Source organism: Gobio gobio (genome assembly GCF_949357685.1).
Source record: "Gobio gobio genome assembly, chromosome: 7".
Lineage (NCBI taxonomy): Eukaryota > Metazoa > Chordata > Actinopteri > Cypriniformes > Gobionidae > Gobio > Gobio gobio.
This window is the reverse complement of record NC_137103.1, coordinates 39,528,088-39,542,251: the sequence shown is the minus strand read 5'-3', so window position 1 is coordinate 39,542,251 and position 14,164 is coordinate 39,528,088. Positions and strand designations below refer to the sequence as shown.

At 37.9% G+C, this 14,164-nt stretch overlaps 1 protein-coding gene across 42 annotated transcripts in view; it reads left to right on the top strand.

Annotated features, from left to right (window-relative positions):
• caska (calcium/calmodulin-dependent serine protein kinase a) overlaps positions 1–14,164 on the top strand; it is a 208,914-nt gene that overhangs the window by 169,488 nt on the left and 25,262 nt on the right. For 8 of the 42 annotated variants that reach the window (XM_079820765.1, XM_079820758.1, XM_079820755.1 and 5 more), the window contains exons 6-14: positions 473–575; positions 1,083–1,258; positions 1,877–1,999; positions 2,199–2,282; positions 2,524–2,623; positions 4,857–4,874; positions 5,001–5,122; positions 7,557–7,634; positions 12,191–12,271. In XM_079820765.1, the coding sequence (XP_079676891.1) occupies positions 473–575; positions 1,083–1,258; positions 1,877–1,999; positions 2,199–2,282; positions 2,524–2,623; positions 4,857–4,874; positions 5,001–5,122; positions 7,557–7,634; positions 12,191–12,271 (885 nt within the window). Of the gene's footprint in view, positions 1–472; positions 576–1,082; positions 1,262–1,876; positions 2,000–2,198; positions 2,283–2,523; positions 2,624–4,856; positions 4,875–5,000; positions 5,123–7,556; positions 7,635–11,585; positions 11,634–12,190; positions 12,272–14,164 lie in introns of all 42 variants that reach the window. The other 34 variants (XM_079820756.1, XM_079820753.1, XM_079820745.1 and 31 more) reach the window with 7 other exon arrangements.

The following is a 14,164-nucleotide window of genomic DNA, read 5'->3' as shown; positions in this document are numbered from 1 at the left end:
ATATTCCACTTATTGAGCTTTGATGAAAATTTCACATACAAAGACTACAAACAGCAATGCTTTTTATTATTTAAACATTTTCCCCCTTCAAATTGACAAAACTTTACATTGGTACATTCCATTTCACAAATATGTGTTTTTTCAAAACTCCTCCCCCTTTACCCACCCATCCATGTGCCAGTCATAATTATGTGTAGATTGCTGAAATAAATCCTCAAGAAACAAACAATTGAAAAACATTCAAACAACAATACTTTTTTTGTACAATCAAACAACAATACGTCTGGTTTTTGTGTTTAAATAAATCAATGGGATCTTTCTTCATTGTTTATTGATAAATGGCTTTTCAGAAATCACTCCGTAACATTACATATTTAATACTTTTTTTTTTTCATTCTTGACTTTAAATGTCAATTCCAGTGTGACAAAAGAGTAACTATCTTTTTTGTCTTTTCTTTCTTTTTCACTGCAGCCTCATTGTGTGTTGCTGGCATCAAAGGAGAACTCTGCTCCAGTGAAACTAGGTGGCTTCGGTGTGGCTATACAGCTGGGAGAGTCCGGATTAGTGGCTGGAGGTACTTGGAAAAACCCTGTTTAAACTTGTAACATACAACACATGGACATTTCTTGTGTACTGTACCTGCATTGTACACTAGGGGCTTCAGTGACTCATGCATTGAGACACTATCTTATTCATATCAACTTATTCATATGTAGTAAAAGCATGTAATTGAAATTAAATGAAGCACGAACTACATAAGAAAATAACATCCTCTTTTCATTATATTGGTTTGAAGAACTGAAACTCTTCAGAATATTAAGCTTTCACTCGAATCACAAAGAGTAATTATGCATTTAGTTCCCTATTTTATTAGAACCATTTAGGACATAATAGCTCCCACTCAGTGTCACTTCATGAATTGGGTCTTGAATTTCAAATTATTTTGTCCTGATTCATGAGCTCTTTGTTACTAATGCTGTTTGTGAGTGACTGTGTATGCATGATTGTGCTTGGTTGTTTAAATGTTGTATCAGCGACAGCTCTTTTGTGTGTTTTTAAATGGACGTTGTCTGTGCCACAGGCCGGGTGGGCACGCCGCACTTCATGGCCCCTGAGGTGGTGAAAAGAGAACCCTATGGGAAACCTGTGGATGTTTGGGGCTGTGGTGTCATTCTCTTCATCCTGCTGAGTGGCTGCCTGCCCTTCTATGGCACCAAAGAACGGCTTTTTGAAGCAATCATTAAAGGAAAATACAAGGTAGTAGTACAATAGCATAGTTCGTCAAGACCATCAAGATGAAACAAAGACATGCTGGAAATATATTTAAGGTCTTCAAAAGGAGCTGAAGTCCGGCTAAAAGCAGCAACATATACTTATTTGTTTAGGGGCTTAGATTATGAGGTAAGAAACGTTAAGTCGGTTGCTTTTTACACATAAATAATTTCCAAAAAAACAGTGGTCCAGCATTTTGGTCTGTCCTTGGTCTGTCCCTTTTCCACCAGTGTGCTGGAGCCAGTGCCCAATATGGCTCTTTCCATTCATCTAAACTGAATAAAAACATTTCAGGGCTCGAAAAATTGGCGTCACACTGATCACTTCACACTCACCTTCTGGTCTCTAACCAGGAACCACTAATATCAGATTATATCACCACCACATAAAATTTACCCACAACTACAGTTCGTTCCTATATAGCTATATAATGAGCTTTGTGTGAAGAAAAGACTGAAATTTAAGTAATTAGTACCAAGTGTCATCGTTGTCAGTGGAAATGTAGGCAGATTCCGAGCATTGATTCTGGCACCATCACCATTTTGGTGGAAAAGTAGTATCAGAAGGTCTGGGTTTGTCCATTTATCTATGTTTGCTTTGCAGATGAACCCCCGGCAGTGGGGCCACATCTCAGAGAGTGCCAAAGACCTGGTGCGTCGTATGCTGATGCTGGACCCTGCCGAGAGGATCACAGTGTATGAAGCTCTCAACCACCCCTGGCTCAAGGTATCAACATCACTTAAGAAATATCTGCTTACTGATTTTAATTTGAATTATTATTGTTGTTGTTATAATTAATTATAATACTAATGTGTGTGTGTGTGTGTGTGTGTGTGTGTGTGTGTGTGTGTGTGTGTGTGTGTGTGTGTGTGTGTGTGTGTGTGTGTGTGTGTGTGTGTGTGTGTGTGTGTGTGTTTCCTGTTAGGAGAGAGACCGCTATGCATACAAAATACACCTTCCTGAAACAGTCGAGCAGCTGAGGAAGTTCAATGCCAGGAGGAAGCTAAAAGTGAGACATCAGCTCTTTAAAGTCTCTGCATATTGTTTTGGCAACTTCTCTCGTGCATGATTGATGTGCATGTTCTGCGGTGTAATATAAAGACCACAAATAAATTGTCATTAGGACACCCACATTGCACTGTGTGCATTGCACTGTGAAAGTAAAAAGAATGGAATGTTTAGAGGCAAATGTTTGGATCAATAACAATCAATAGAGGCAAATGTGTTGATCTATCTGTACGGCTTGACAGGGTGCAGTGCTTGCCGCAGTCTCAAGTCACAAGTTCAACTCTTTCTATGGCGACCCACCTGAAGAACTGCCTGACTTCTCTGAGGACCCTACTTCATCAGGTACCACAGCAACCAGCAGAGATGCAACATCAGCTCCCACCCACTCTGTCTTCCTGAACTGATGTTTTGTGGTCTCTGAATACAGCGTTTTGGTTACTTTGATGTTATCTGCAAAGAAATTAAGTTTGTTGGTAACTTGCTAAGACAAGCATTACAGTCATTATTGAGCACAATTTAGGGGATTTGAACAAATCTCTAAGTGTCAGTAAGCTATCCCACTACAGGCATGAATTATTCCTCAAATCTCATTGCCTGTTGAGAAGGTGCTATAACTTTTGTAACTGAACAAGGGATAAAAATGTCATGAAGATTTAGAGTGGCCTCTTTTGACTTGAGCCATTGAGCAAATAGCTCTAGAATTGTCACAGAAACATATCTTGTTTAAATTTCACATGCCCCCAACACTGACCACAAATAATTTGGTTTACAGCCTGGTTCATGTTTCCTGTTGATTTCTCATAACAATTGTTGGTTACATAATTTTTCACTTAACATAGAATTTAAAGGGTTTGTTTACCCAAAAATGAATATTCTACCATTAATTACTCACCCTCATGTTGTTTCGTAAACACTCTTCGGAACACAAATGAAGATATTTTTTATCAAATCGATTTCTGTCTCTCCATTGACAGCTACGCAACTACCACCAAACTATCACCAAAAAGTTCATAAAGAGATTGTAAAAGTTACTTGTAAAAGTCAATCTGTATTGAGTGGTTTGGTCCATATTTTTCTGAAGAGACTCGATTGTTTTTTACGCCGAACAGATTTAATTTAGGCTTATTCACATATAAACATTCATCAATGCACACATTAGTTATGCTTAACGTCAAGCATGCTTGCTCGACATGCGAGAACCAATGAGGTTCATTCTTGTGTGTTATGCTGCACATTTGAGCTTCCACAAGAACCAATGAGGTTCATTCTCGTGTGTTACGCTGCACGTTTGAGCTTCCGCAAGAACCAATGAGGTTCATTCTCGTGTGTAATGCTGCACATTTGAGCTTCCACAAGAACCAATGAGGTTCATTCTTGTGTGTTATGCTGCACATTTGAGCTTCCACAAGAACCAATGAGGTTCATTCGCGTGTGTTATGCTGCACATTTGAGCTTCCACAAGAACCAATGAGGTTCATTCGCGTGTGTTATGCTGCACATTTGAGCTTCCACAAGAACCAATGAGGTTCATTCTTGTGTGTTATGCTGCACATTTGAGCTTCCACAAGAACCAATGAGGTTCATTCTTGTGTGTTATGTTGCACATTTGAGCTTCCGCAAGAACCAATGAGGTTCATTCTCGTGTGTTATGCTGCACATTTGAGCTTTCACAAGAACCAATGAGGTTCATTCTTGTGTGTTATGTTGCACATTTGAGCTTCCGCAAGAACCAATGAGGTTCATTCTCGTGTGTTATGCTGCACATTTGAGCTTTCACAAGAACCAATGAGGTTCATTCTCGTGTGTTACGCTGCACGTTTGAGCTTCCGCAAGAACCAATGAGGTTCATCCTCGTGTGTTACGCTGCACGTTTGAGCTTCCGCAAGAACCAATGAGGTTCGTTCTCCTGTGTTATGCTGCACGTTTGAGCTTCTGTAAGAACCAATGAGGTTCATTCTTGTGTGTTACGCTGCACATTTAAGCTTCGGTAAGAACCAATGAGGTTCATTCTTGTGTGTTACGCAGCACATTTGAGCTTCCGCAAGAACCAATGAGGTTCATTCTCACGTGTCAAGCAGGTTCGGTTGAGCTTCTGTTTATGTTTGCTGATCAATGTTTATATTTGAATAAATGCTTAAATTCAATCTGTTCATCATATAAAGCGAATGTGTCTCTTCAGAAAATTTGGACTAAACCACATATGGATTAGTTATGCAATCTCTTTAAAAGCTTTTTGAAGTGTCAAAGTGGTAGTTGCGTAGCTGTCAATGGAGAGTACAGAACTGGCTTCATTTGTGTTCCGAAGATGAACGAAAGTCTTATGGGTTTGGAACAACATGAAGGTGAATTTTTGGGTGAACTAACCCTTTAATGTGTCACTGTTTTTAATAAAGAGTTTGATAGACATATCTTCTAAGATATTCTAGGAATTTCATTTGAATGTGCTTTTGTAAGTAACTGATTGTGTTATGTGTGCACTAAAGAGTGTGGGCGAACCCTATCTCTAATCACATAATTAATTTCTGTATTGTTAAAGTAATGCTTGTTGCTTGTTTCTATGCTGGCCACCCTGCAGGACTACTAGCAGCAGAAAGTAGGTGTCACTGTCTGTACCCTTACGAAGTACAAGTGTTTGCCTGCTTCATTCAAATCAAGTTCATGCTTTTCCTGGGTATCTGAAGGTCATGGTGTTTGCTTGTGTTTTTGTGTACATATAAAGGGGCTGTTTCACAAGTGCTGGACAGTTTGGAGGAGATCCATGCACTGACGGACTGCAGTGAGAAAGACCTGGACTTTCTACACAGTGTCTTCCAGGACCATCACCTCCACACATTGCTTGATGTAAGAGACTGTACTATATAGACAAACGCACATATGCACACCCCACAAAATACCTACTTTATACAGCAGAAGCGGATGTGTTACTTACGATGCAGTTGTATTTTGGTGTTATATTTTATATATATATATATATTTTTTTTTTTTGATGAGTCAGCAACGACCTAGTCTCAGCCTCGGATCATTCACAGACTTTCTGATGCATATTGCACATAAAAATGGCAAGAGTTCACTGAGATTGCAGTTCCAGTCTGATTAACTGGCTTTGTGCAATTTCTGGGGATGTCTGGATGCGCATGGCTGCTTTTTTTAACATTTATATGACCTTTTGCCTCTATCTAATGCTCAATTAAAGTTAATATTTGAAAACATTAAATCATTTAATACAATTGTTGTGCGAATCTCGAAATGATTATCCATTTTTTCATACTGTATAATATAATATTTTGATGCCTAAATTCACTTGTAGCATTTAACACAACTGATTTGAACTATTAGCCACTATAAGTTTGGCTAAGCAATAACCTGTCTAAGCAAGTAGATTTATTTTTTTAATGTTTAACAGTTTAACAGACTTTTTTTAGACAGACAGTTTTTAGCCAAATCATCTTACAATATACTCGTTGCTGGCACAGCCCCTGAGGAGCGATTTGTGGGTAATTGCACACAAGTAGTAGTTCAGGATTTGTTCTTGCTGACTTCTACAGTTGGCTGCTAACAGCCTACAATCTTGATCATTACCCTTCCACCATCCAAATCAAGGGCTACCACAACTGATCAGTCAATAAATGTCAGTAGACCAATTTCAGAATTTCCCATTCAGCTTTCCACTGAATTTTTTAGTGTTTACTTTTTTTTTGTTTATTTGAGAACTCAATGGACTTTGTTCATGCATTGTTCTTTGTTCATTCATTGCATCTTTCAATGCTTGTGCAAACACACAGGCTGCATGGCCTCAGCACACATACGCACATGTGTCTTTTAGTATTATGGGATTACACACATTTTTGTGTGTGAATAAGGGCAGCTGTGGACTCTCTTCCCAGTCTCTATGTTTGTGTGTGTGTGTCTTCGTACCGAGGCCTGTATAGAGAGGCGTACAGCTTGGTACAACCCAGTGTGGATGATAGGGCCTGTCTCCATAGCCACAGGCCAAAGGAAAGCAGAGAAGAGGGCACGCCCCTCGTGCCAGTGCACTGTGGGTAAGATTATCACCAGGAGGCTGTGAATGCATTTCGTCCCATTGAGAACTCAACTCCTACCCTGAATAGGAAGGGAAACAATAGCATCTATTGTCAGCCTCCATGCTTTTTTACTGTTGCTGCTCTGTATCTGTGTATCAGAAGAGCTACTCTAGACTTTGCCGTCCTCTCCATTCAAGCTATGAGTGTAACTCTACCTTCATGAAACAGAGGACAGAGGGGTTGAGATCCTATCAGGACCAACTTTTTCTGGAATTTAACTTCAGTTTTGGTTGTTTTTTCTTTTGCTGTGGTGAGTAACCTCGGGTATTTTCCCATATATTGTTGCTGGAGGTGTTGCAACGTGTTGCTCAAGCTACCCTTAAGCTAAAACTGTTTGTGTGAAGATGTGAAATGTAGATAAATATAGATAAAGAACTGATATCCTGTGCACAAGCAAGGCAAGGCACGTTTATTTATAAAGTACATTGTGGTAATTCAAAGTGCTTTACATGGCTTCTTGTGGCTACCTGCGAGTGTTGGCACTCGAGCTAAGCCACGGAAGAATCACGTATTAACTGATGTGTTTTACAAGAATATCTAAATGTAAATAATTAATAGAATACTACAGCTGAAGAATGGACCAGTAGAACACTGGAGACATGGAAAACATCTGTTAATGCAATTACAGCTGTTCATCACTGGAATAAATTTTTAAAAAGTATTTAATCATAGAACATTTATTATTAACATTTTGCAGGAAAAGCTTTAGCCTGTTACATGCAATAGAGCTGTTCAGTTGTGATGTGAATTTGCAGGCCTAAACAAAAGCAGCAATGTCAGTTAAATGTTATTGTTTGTGAGGGTTAACATCTTATTGTTTCTCCTCAAAGGAAAATATCACATAGTACCCAAAATTGCTTTATTAAACATTGATTATAATGTTCACATAGAGATCTTGAAAAATAAGGAATTTTAAAAGATCTTGAATCTTTCCATGCATGCTGCAGCCATTCTATTCATTTTTCTGTCTGTCTAATTTATTTACAAAAAAAAAAAAAAAAAAAATTCCTGTGTGTTCTGTGTTAGATTAACTGAGACTTGTTACAGCACTTGCATACTGTAGCCTCTGACTGTTGTAGTTGCTTCTATTGCTCTCATTTGTAAGTCGCTTTGGATAAAAGCGTCTGCTAAATGACTAAATGTAAATGTAAGGAGTCTTGTGATTATTGTTCTGTGCATTTTCACTTTTTCAGCTGTACGACAAGATAAACACCAAGTCTTCACCGCAAATCAGAAATCCTGCAAGTGACGCAGTTCAGAGAGCCAAAGAGGTGAGTGAAGGCTACAGTTATGGAAAGATGCTGATGTAGTTGCAAATCAAAAATGTTGAGGTCCAGAGAGGTTCCTAGAATAAGTTTAATTACCTTCATTTTAGTTTTTGACTTGTTTGTCGATAAAAAATAAAAATAAATAAAAACCTCTTCCAGGACAATTTTTTTCTACTGGTCTGCACAACCTGTCCAGTTCAGAAAATATGCAATTAAATGTCTCTTTTTAATTTCTTCAACAAGAAAGTATGTTAATGTGACCCTGGACCCAGAATAATATTAAGATGATTTGTCTTGAATGTGTTCATTCAGAATGGAATTTTAAATCCATAATACTCTGTTTATTAGAATATTTTGGTGTGTTTATGGCCTTACTTTTTTAACTACTATTCTGTTTAGTTTGTATTTCCATTTAATACAGCTCACCAGAAATGCATGACCTACTCACTCCTTGGCTTTCCTAGAAACTGAATTTCCTCACTGCATATTTCTGTCATGGTTTTTTCACTTCTGCTCTGTGGCTTTTAATTGATTTACTAAGAATTTTCACAAGATTCGTTTATAAACCTAAATTGTCATATTACTGAAACCATACCTGATGACATGTAATAAAATGTACATTTTATCAATATGTACATTTTGTTAACATAAAATGTATTTTACATATGATGGTCTCACGAATTTTAGCTTTTTAAATAGCAAATCAGTTTTAATAATTTTATACCATCTCTGTTCGTATCTGTTATTTAGAAAGCACCATGTGACAGACATTCATGGGATTTTATATAGTTTAACAGAAGGCCTCAAATAGAGGCCTGTTTTGTAGTCAATGCCTCTTAGAATTTTAAGTTCAGTGTATGACGTATGTAACATTTACAGATCCCTAGTGGTCTATTGCTTGTGTGAACACATATCTGTTTCCTTCCTGGTGAATTAGAATGCATTCAACCCAGCTGCAGTTAAAAGTCTGCATTAACAAGTGAATGTGTTTGTTTGCTTTTACCTACGGAGTAGACTAGAAAAAATATAGAATAATGACTGTGTGGAGTTGGACATAGCAGCTCTTTTATCGCCATTGATATGTAAATGCAGAAAATGATCATTGAGCTCACAGATCGCTTCTCAAATTACCTGAAAGTAAATTTGAGAAAGTGAAAATGCATTTAGCTGGGTGATCTTATTGGGCTGTATGTTTGACGTGTGGCTGTCTGTGTGCTTTCCTCACTGTTGGCTGAAGCGTTTTGCTCTCTTCATTTGCACAGAAAACTCAAAATCCTCACAATTAACACAAATAGACAGCGAATAGTTATGCTAATGGTTCTATTTTGTCCTTAACACACTAAATGAACTATCCGTTAATCACGATATCCAGTAACTTTACAAGCATTTAAAAAAATCCCTTGCTGGCTCTAAAGACATAAGACATTGATATGATATTTCTTATCAATGGCTACCAGGTCGGCAGGAAAGGTTATGTTTACCAAAAGGTAATGCGGCCTAAAATCTTGTCGATAGTTAATGTAGCAATTTAATTCAGTTTAATGTAATAAATATCGGAATAATAAGAAATGATGATAGATTTCTTTACATCCATGTCAAAATTCCCTCTATCTATCTGGTAAATGTGTGTTATTGATCTTTAGGGCTGCCCCCGACAAAAAAAAAATCTAGTCGACTAGTTGTTCATTTAAGCGAATATTTGACTAGTTACTTAAATATTACTTAAAATATTAAAATATAAATTAGCATGAAAGCGTTTTGCCGCAACACACCAGGAAAAGCGTAGGAAGGATTATGAATGTGTCGGGGACAAAGCAAGCAGACTTACTGAATAATTTATTAATAAACTAGTTTTCTGAGTCAGTGTTGGCTGCAAAGATGAATTTGATGACTATACGGATTACGTAATCAGAGAATATTTGTTTTCAAATTTGAATTGGTTAATTTAAAAGTAGCCATTTTAAGCTTGCTATAGACATATACTGTATGTCTGTAAGGCATATATATGCTTGTATGATTTTCGGTTCATTTTTGTGACATGCTCCAGAAAGACGATGGCAGAAAACGCATCTTGAGTATCAACAAAAGCTTGAGTTTTGTTGTTATTGTGAGTGTACATAAAAAAAGTAGACACTTTACAGTTTCGAATGATGTATTACTCTATTTTAAGTTAATTTTGCCGTTATCAGGAAAAAATGCAAGGGATCTCCGCATGAACACTTGGATATGCGTAGAGCGAGCGGCCATGTCAGGTAGCTAACGTTATGGCTACTAATTACATGTTTCAAATGATAAACCATATTTGAGGTTTGTGAATGATAGGCAAACTTTTGGATTTCCTGCCCGACATAGGCTACTGAAATTACAACATGGACCAGCCGTGTTAACAATCTGTCTTTCACGGACTGCGTGACTTTTTCACTTCCTGTGGAGTTTTTTTTCTGCAAGTAACCGACTATTTGGTTGACTAAGCCTCTTCTCATTCACTAATGTGTAGTCGACTATTAGGGGGCAGCCCTATCGATCTTATTGTCAACAATTCAACAAAGTATGTTATATATACAATTTTTTTAAAAAATAATTTTTATCTCATAATGTTTAATCAAAATGTCAACTCAAACTCAATAATCTGGTGAAACAGCAGACTTCTCTCTGGTGATATATGTCGTACTTCTCTAATCATTTAGTTAGTTTAAACGTCCCACTCCACAATCGACTGCAAGCTCACATTAATTTTCTCAGATGTTTCAGGGCTCCAGACTGCGACTAAATGGTCACATTTTGCCACCTTTTTTCCTGCTGGTGGGACTGAATTTGGTTGGAGGTCGCACTGGTGCATAACAATTCAAGCTCAGCGCTTCACTGTTAAATTTTCAATAAACAAACATGTACTATTATTAGTAACTGCACTTATTAACAAAACAATGCAAAACAATAGTAATTTTATGATTAAATTAACCTTAGGATAAATTTTCCTCCACTGGTGCCACTGCTCTCAAATGTTAGTCTGGAGCCCTGTATTATCAAAGTATTTATTTGTAATACGGTGGAAATTATTAGATTTGGTTAGCATGTTGATTTGCGGTGTAACCCTATATTTTCTGGTTGTGCCCCTAAAATTTTCAGTTGGGGGCCACTGTGCTCCTAGTTGAAAAAGTTAGTCTGGAGCCCTGTGTTTATCACAATATGGAAGAAAAGATCTGTTGCCACTTCCATTACATCGCGACTTAAAAACTGCAGTTTTAGGAGGGGAGTAGTCTCCCATACAGTACAACTTTATCTTGAAGTAACATGGGTTGCGAATGCTGTTAGTGAATCAAAACTGATAATGTCTTATCATATAGCAATTGCGTCAACAGGAACAGGAGTATTTTGAATATATGCCAACAAATCTTATCTTGATGCTATCAGATAACCTTGATCAAACAGATGTGTCAAACAGATTTTAATTTTTGGGTGAACTAACCCTTTAAATTCCCATTAAGAGATTAAAGTAATCTTAGTTTGGATAGTTGTCTTGATGGTTGCTTCTGGTCTTAAACTAGTTTGATGGCTTCCATCTGTGGTTCTCTTGGTCCTGACTCTAAAAGTCCCTTCTCAGTCACAATTCGCACAACCTATAAAGCTCAACCACTTCCTTTAGTGTTGCACATCAAAAAGGAACTTAGGCCGGCTAGTGATTAAAGAGCTGTGCTTTCGAATAACCCTCCTTGGCCTCTTGCTTGTGATCACTGGCAGTGGTGAAATGCTTAAGGATTATCCTCTTTGTATTGCTTAGAGCCAGCGGGGCGGAAACTAACCCATCACTTCTCACTGTTTTCCCTGAGCGACTGAAACTTGCGGAGAAGGCAAAATGCCTACCTCCAAAATTCAGCCTTCGACTCTGCTGCTTCTTACACAGACTATATGTATCAAATGTTATAAAACTCTCCTGTGTGTGTCTCTCATGCTAAGACCTCCGCTGAAGACGGGTCGAGCACGGCTTTGAAACACCTGGAATATGTAAGCTGCAGACATTTTCCCAATCTTATGTCCACTTCTTTTTACCACTTTTGTAGAACATGTGGAAATTTCTAGCAACACGGAGTCTTGTAAATGTCTGAGCTTTACATTTAGTGATGCTGACTGGCAGTGAGGGGCTGCCAGATGGGTTTAACCATTGATTAGAGCTCATTAGAGATGATTAGTGTGGTTCAAAAGACGTTCAGGTTCCGGCACTCAGAAGCATTCAGCGGGGAGTTGTGACATATCTTCAGTACTGTGCCAAATCACCCCCTTCCCACCTGACCCGTCCCACCCCGCCAATAGAAGGGCCAAACGAATCCAGACAGCAGTGCTGATTGGTCACATGGGGTCTAAGGGTCATGCCAGAAATTTTTGTGTGTATGTGTGTGTGTGTCTGTTCTGATATATGATGTATGGGGTCTCAGCAGTCCAGCTCAAAGTTGTGTTGCAGTGTATGAGATCGAAAAGCCTATGTCAGATACTCACCTCGAGAGTTATACGTAGCATGGAGATGACAGCCTGAGGAAATGCCTGATGACTCTGTCTGTCTGTAGGTACTGGAGGAGATTTCATGCTACCCGGAGAATACAGACGCTAAAGAACTGAGACGGATTCTATCCCAGCCCCATTTCATGGTGAGTCACAGCAGCACAGCTCTTATTCTTTTGATAATCTCTTTACAAAAATGGCTTAAAATCTATATGAAATCAAAATGAACCATATTTACTTTCCTTAATGCATGTTCTGGTCTTGTTATAAATGATTCTTTGAAATATTTAATCCATATGTTAACTGTTGCTCTTTCTCTGAAAAAAAAAAAAGTGTTTTCTGCTGATGAATGTTGGGTAACGGTAGCCAGTCGACAAATATTTATTTAGTCATTGTTATCATAAGAAACTAATACTTTTATTCAGCAATGACATATTAAATGTATTATAGTTGTATTATAAAATATTTAATACCATCACAGGAATTAAATAACATTTTAAAATATATTAAAATAGAAAAAAATATTTAAAATTGCAACATTGCTCAGTATTACTGTGAGAGAGCGTATGAGGCTTCTTTCAAAAACATCTTATTGATTCAAAACTTTTGAATGGCGGTATGTTGCATTACGGAGGTAAAATGGTTTGTGAACGTCATTTCATATTGACTTTAAAGATCTCAAGGTGATCCTTATCATTTTAGCACTAGACAGCATTGCATCATTAAGTACAATGAAAGAAAAAGGGGAGTCTTCAAGTTTGCTTAAATTTCAGTCAGCAAAACTATCTTTGAGAGCTTAATTAGAGCACTTGTACTTAGTCTTTATGAGGTACATCGATATATTCAGGATGTTGTCAGCTGGCTTATTTCACCATCTCAGTCTTTGCAATCCCTTTCTGTAATCCTCTTCGATAATCAATGAGATATTCGTTAGTTGTGTTGAGAGCATTATTATCAGCTGGACAACCAACCCCATGACAGATGAAGCAGAGAGTTTGCCCTTTGCTCCACACTGACTGTTTCTGAAGGTTAAAGGATTAGTTCACTTTAAAATGAAAATTACCCCATGATTTACTCACCCTCAAGCCATCCTATGTGTATATGACTTTCTTTTTTCTGATGAACACAAATCGTCACAAACCTGATGGTTCCAAGCTTTATAATGGCAGTGATGGGGTCCATTGAGTTTGAAGCTCAAAAAAGTGCATCCATTCATCATAAACGTACTCCACACGGCTTCGGGGGTTCATAAAGGCCATCTGAAGCAAATCAATGGGTTTTTGTAAGAAAAATATACATACTTAAAACTTTATAATGTCAAATATCTAGCTTCCGCCAGACCGCCTTCCGTATTCTGCTTACGAAGAAAGTGTAACGCCTCTCGCAGTTCAAAACGCTTACGCTGCATCCTAGCAATATGCGACTAAATCTTCACTCTGGGCGACTAAATAATGTCTTTCATTAGCCATTGGCTAATAAATTCTTATATTTTACTCTCCAGTGTTAGAGGCTAAGTGTAATTTTAGCATAGATATATTTTCACTCGCTGAACACTCTGACTGAACGCTTGAGAGTTTCGCTCTCTGTCAAGCGATCTGTACTATTTCAATTCAGCTTAATGGATGCGTGCGTACCTGTATTTGATGCAGCCTACCATAAACTCTAGTGTGAAGGCGCACGACTCACCGTCGCATTGCTGAGAGCGCTAGCTGTGTTTCTCACACGCACACACGCAAAGAGAGAGACACAGAGAGAGCATATTTCATATATATCAGTCAGTAAAAAAAATGTACTAGCAAACAGCGATTCTATTGCCACAGTGTGCGTAGAGGGTTGCCTAGTCAGTTACGCTTTTTTTGTAAGTTTAATATGGAAGGTGGTCTTGCGTAAGCTCGATATTTTACTTTATAAAGTTTTAAATATGGATTTTTTTTTTTTTTTTTTACAAAGACCCATCAATTCACTTCAGAAGGCCTTTATTAACCCCCCGTAGCCGTGTGGAGTACGTTTATGATGGATGGATGCACTTTTTTGAGCTT